General features: G+C 33.1%; 1 protein-coding gene across 1 annotated transcript; it reads right to left on the bottom strand.

The window, feature by feature from the left end:
* Positions 1 to 4,745: 4,745 nt before the first annotated feature.
* Positions 4,746 to 5,661, bottom strand: LOC129489956 (olfactory receptor 8K5-like). The gene is given in 2 exon segments (XM_055293239.2): positions 4,746 to 5,249; positions 5,251 to 5,661. Coding segments are annotated over 2 exon segments (915 nt in total).
* Positions 5,662 to 5,965: the final 304 nt, after the last annotated feature.

Here is a 5,965-nt window from a genome sequence, read left to right as displayed (position 1 = left end):
CCTGTAAAGGAAAATCTATCAGATTAATGACAGATTTTTCAGCAGAAACCCAACAAGCCAGAAGGGATTGGGGTCCTATCTTTAGCCTCTTTAAACAAAATAATTATCAACCAATAATTTTGTATCCAGCAAAACTAAGCTTCATAAATGAAGAAGAGATAAAGATTTTTCAGACAAAGAAATCCTGAGAGAATTTGCCACTACTGAGCTAGCACTATTAGAAATGTTAAAAGGAGTTCTGATTCTTGAAACAAAACCTCAAAATACACCAAAATAAAACCTACTTAAAGCATAAATCTCACAAGGCTATAAAATAATAGCACAATGGAAAAAATACGGTATTTTGGCAAAACTAGCATGATGAATAGAGCATTACTTCACATCTCAATACTAACATTGAATGTAAACGGCATAAATATTCCACTTAAAAGGTACAGAATGGCAGAATGAAAAAAATCCACCAATTGAGTATCTACTGTCTTCAAGAGACTCGCCTAACACATAAGGACTCACATAAACATAAGCTAAAGGGGTGGAAAAAGATATTCCACCAAAATGGAAACTAAAAGTGAACAGAAGTAACTATCCTTATATCAAACAAAACAGACTTTAAAGCAACAACACTTCAAAAAGACAATGAGAGACATTATATAATGATAAAAGGATTAGTCCAACAGGAAAATGTAACAATCCTAAATATATATGCACCTAACACTGGAGCTTGCAAATTTATAATATAAAAATCACTAGATCTAAGAAATGAAATAGACAGTGTCTATCTTTAAATGAGATTACAGTCTGTCTCATTTCTTAGGTCTAGTAATTTTTGTTTCATTAAATAATAGTGGGAGACTTCAACATCCCATTGGCAGCACTGGACAGGTTATCAAGACAGAAAGTCAACAAAGGAACAATGGGCTTAAACTATACCCTAGAACAAATGGACTTAATGATATTTACAGAACATTCTATCCAACAACTGCAAAACATACACTCTTTTCTTTAGCACATGGAACATTCTCCAAGACAGACTATATGATAGGTCACAAAACAAGTCTCAATAAATTTAAGAAAATATGGCTTGGCACAGTGGCTCACACCTGTAATCCCAGCACCTTGGAAGGCAAAGACAGATGGATCGCTTGAGGTCAGGAGTTCAAGACTAGCCTGGTGAACATGGTGAAACTCCATCTCTACTAAAAATACAAAAAATTAGCTGAGAGTAGTTGTGTGTGTCTGTAGTCCCCGCTACTTGGGAAGCTGAGGCAGGAGAATCACTTGAACCCTGGAGGAAGAGACTGTAGTGAGATGAGATCATGCCCTTGCCCCCCAGCCTGGGCAAAAGAGCAAGACTCTGTCTCATAAGTTTGAATTAATTAATTAAAAAATAAATACATTTAAGAAAATCAAATTTATATCAAGTATCCTCTGAGAACATATTGGAATAAAATTAACTTCAAAAAGAAACCATAAAACTATACAAATATATGGAAATTAAATAATCTGTTCTAGAATGATCTGTGGGCCAACAATGAAATCAAGATGAAAATTTAAAAATTATTTGAGCTGAATGATAATAATGATAAACTTATCAAAACCTCTGAGATACAGCAAAAATGGTGCTAAGAGGAAAGTTCATAGCATCAAATACCTGCAACAAAAAGTCTGAAAGAGCACAAATAGACAATCCAAGGTCACACTTTAGAGAACTGGAGAAAAAAGAACAAACCAAACCCAACCCCAGCCAAAGAAAACATCACTCACTGATGATATGATTGTATACCTAGAAAACACTAAAGACTCATTCAAACAGTTCCTAGATCTCATAATTGAATTTTGTAGTTTCAGAATACACACATCAATGTACACAAATCAGTAGCACTGCTGTACACCAACAATGACCAAGCTGAGAAACAAATAAGAACTCAATTTCTTTTATAATATTTGCAAAAAATAAAATAAAATACTTAAGAATATACATATCCAAGGAGGTGAAAGAGCTCTACAAGCAAAACTACAAAACACTGCTGAAAGAAGTCAATGACAACACCAACAAATGGAAACACATCCCATGCTCTTGGATGGGTAGAATCAATATTGTAAAAATGATCACACTGCCAAAATCAATCTGTAGGTTCCATGCAAATCTCATCAAACTGCCATCATCATTCTTCACAGAACTAGAAAAAACAATCTTAAAATTCATATGGAACAAAAAAAGAGCCTGCATAGCTGAAGCAAGACTATGCAAAAATAACAAATCTGGAGGCATCCCATTACCAGACTTTAAACTATGCTATAAGGCTATGGTTACCAAAGCAGTATGGTATTAGTATAAAAATGGGCACATAGAACAATGGAACAGAATACAGAACTCAGAAATAAAGCCAAATACAGCCAACTGACCTTTGACAAAGCAAACATAAACACAAAGTAGGCAAAGGGCAACCTACTGCAAATGGTGCTGGGATAATTGGCAAGCTACATGTAGAAGAATAAAATTGGATCCTTATCTCTCACCTTATGCACAAATCAACTCAAGATGGATCAAAGACTTAAATCTAAACATGAAACCATAAAATTCCTAGAAGATAACATTGGAAGAACTCTTATAGAGATTGGTTTAGGAAAAGAGTTCATGAAAAATAACCCAAAAGCAAAAGCAACAAAAACAAAAATAAATACATGGGACCTAATTAAACTAAATAGATTCTGCACAGCAAGGTAAATAATCAGTAGAGTAAGCAGACAACCCAAAAAATGGGAAAAAATATTTGCAAACTATGCATTTAACTATCACGGTTTCCCACTCTTACTGTGGTTACCATGGGACTGCAGGAAGGACGAACACAGAAATGAAAACTTAGAACAGAAGAAATTATTTTAAAGAGAGGGTCTGGGGAGGAAGAAGAGGGCTCCTTGCTTCTAGTCAGCAAAGGTACCCCTGGGCTTCTACAGCCCTTCATATTTATTGGGTAGAAAGAGCAGGGAGGAGGAGGTAGCAACACTCTTTTGGCCTGCGACATTCAACAAAGGACTAATATCCAGAATCTACAAGGAACTCAAGCAAATCAGCAAGAAGTGAACAAATAATCCCATCAAAAAGTGGACAAAGGTCATGAATAGACAACTCTCAAAAAAAGGTATACATATGACCAAAAAAATATTTAAAATTCTGAACATCACTAAGTATCTGGAAAATGCAAATCAAACCACAATGAGATACTATCTTACTCCTGCAAGAATGACCATAATTTAAAAAAAAAAAAAAAATAAAACAAGTGTTGGCATGAATGTGGTGAAAACGGAACACTTTCACACTGCTGGTAGGAGTGTAAACTAGTACAACCACTTTGGAAAACAGTATGAAGATTCTTTAAATAAGTAAAAGTAGAACTCTCACTTGATCCAGCAATCCCACTCCTAAGTATCTACCCAGTGGAAAAGAAGTCATTATGTGAAAAAGACACTTGCACATGCATGTTTAGAGCAGGGAAATTAACAATTGCAGTAGTATGTAACCAACCTAAATGCCCATCAACCAACTAGTGGATAAAGAAAATGTGACATATATATACACACACATATATATATATACACATATACATATATATCATGTATACACATATATATGATATGTGTATACATGATATATGTGTGTATATATACACATATCATATATATGTGTATCATGATATATATACATATATACATATATACATGATATACATATATATCATGATACACATATATACACATATATACACATATATTCATGATACACATATATACACATATATGTGTATATGTATATATGTGTATATGAATATATGTGTATATATATATACATATATACATATGTGTATATTATATATAAATGCCAAAATAATGGCATATATATACATATATACACACATATATACATACACATATATACATATATACATATATATCATGATATATATGTGTATGTGTATATATATCATGATATATATGTGTGTATATATGTATATATATCATGTGTATATGTATATATATGATATATGTGTGTGTATATATGTATATATATCATGATATGTATGTGTGAATGTATATATATTCACATATGTGTGTATATATATCACATTTTCTTTATATACACATTTATATCATGATATATATGATATATATAAAGAAAATGTGATATATATGACAAAAAGTGGACTCGTATAACCAGAATATATATATATGATATATATATCACATTTTCTTTATATATATATATATATATGTGATGGAATACTACTCACTTATAAAAAGGAACAAAATAATGGCATTCACAGCAACCTGGATGGAGCTGGAGACCTTTATTCTAAGTGAAGTAACTCAGGAATGGAAAACCAAATATCATATGTTCTCACTTTTAAGTGGGAGCTAAACTACGAGGTTACAAGTGGGTAAGAATGACATAATGTATTTTGGGGACACAGGGAAAATGGTGCAGCGTGGGTGAGGGATAAAAGGCTACACATTGAGTACAATGTACACTGCTCAGGTGATGGGTGCACAAAAACCTCAGAAATTACCCCAATGAACTTATTCATATAACCAGAAACCTCCTGCTTCCCCAAAATTATTGAAATAAAAAACAATTAAAAAAATTTGAAAATTGGAAAATTTATATACATACGGAAAATTGTCAAGTGACATTAATCTATATTTATTATAACGATATTACAAATTGATTATTAAACACAAAGTTGACATCAATTCTTAAAGAGCTTATAGAAGGTATTTTTCACCTCTTTATTTCTTAAGCTGTAAATCAAAGGGTTAAGCATGGGGATTACTAAAGTGTAAAACACAGAAGCCATTTTACCAGTATCAAAGAAGTGAGTAGAACTGAGCTGCATGTACATGAAGAGTAGAGACCCATAGAACACAACCACCACTGTCAAATGGGAACCATATGTGGAGAAAGCCTTTCTCCTGCTCTCTGCAGAATGCCTTTGACATATGGCTAACAAAATCAACATGTAGGACACTAAGACTATCAGAAGGGAGGAGATCAAATTAAATGCAGAAAATAGTATGATCAACAATTCTATTTCTTGGGCATTTGAGCAAAGCATAGGTAGCAAAGGAACACCATCACAGTAAAAATGACTGATGACATTAGAGCCACAGAAGGTCAATGTAAAAATCTTAATAGTGAACATCAGAGCCTGAAATGTACTGTAGAGATACAGAATGCCCACCAGTACATGACAAGAGTCTCTGAGACATAATAACATAATAGAGCAGAGGGTTACAAATGGCCACATAGGCCGTGGCTGACAAGATAAAAAGTTCACTGATAATGAACTTAAGGAAGAATGCCAGCTGTGCAACACATGCATAATAGGAAATAGTATTTCGATCCACAACAAAATTTGCCAGCATCTTGGGACAAATGACAGTAGAATTACCAAAATCAACAAAAGCCAAATGTCTGATAAAAAAGTATATATGTGTATGCAAGTGGGAGTCCAGTTTGGTCAAAATGATCATAGTTAGGTTGCCCACCACTGTGATTACGTAGATAACGAGGAAGACTCCAAAAAGGGGAATCTGCAGCTCAGGCTGCCTTGTGAGTCCCATCAGAATGAATTCAGTTAGCACTGTTAGATTGTGTTGGCCCATTTAGTCCAGTTATCTCTTCTAGGAAGAAACAGTTGGGTTATTAGGTGTTTCATGTAGTGCTATTTAAACAAATTATAATTTTTGTAGACAGAATAGATTGTTATTCACAATAGGTAATAGAAATATTATTTCTACATTTGATTCAGAAATGAAATATAAAACAAAATTTTCTACTTCCCTAAAAGAGGAATTCATATAAAACACATGCACTGAAACAACATAGATTAAATAGTTTCATCAACATTTGAAGTATATCGGTTAATAACACAACCATATAGGTATTAATACAAAAAGATTATGCTTT

The sequence above is a fragment of the Symphalangus syndactylus genome, chromosome 1 (assembly GCF_028878055.3).
Source record: "Symphalangus syndactylus isolate Jambi chromosome 1, NHGRI_mSymSyn1-v2.1_pri, whole genome shotgun sequence".
In the NCBI taxonomy this organism is placed as follows: Eukaryota; Metazoa; Chordata; class Mammalia; order Primates; family Hylobatidae; genus Symphalangus; species Symphalangus syndactylus.
This window is presented reverse-complemented; position numbering and strand designations above follow the sequence as displayed.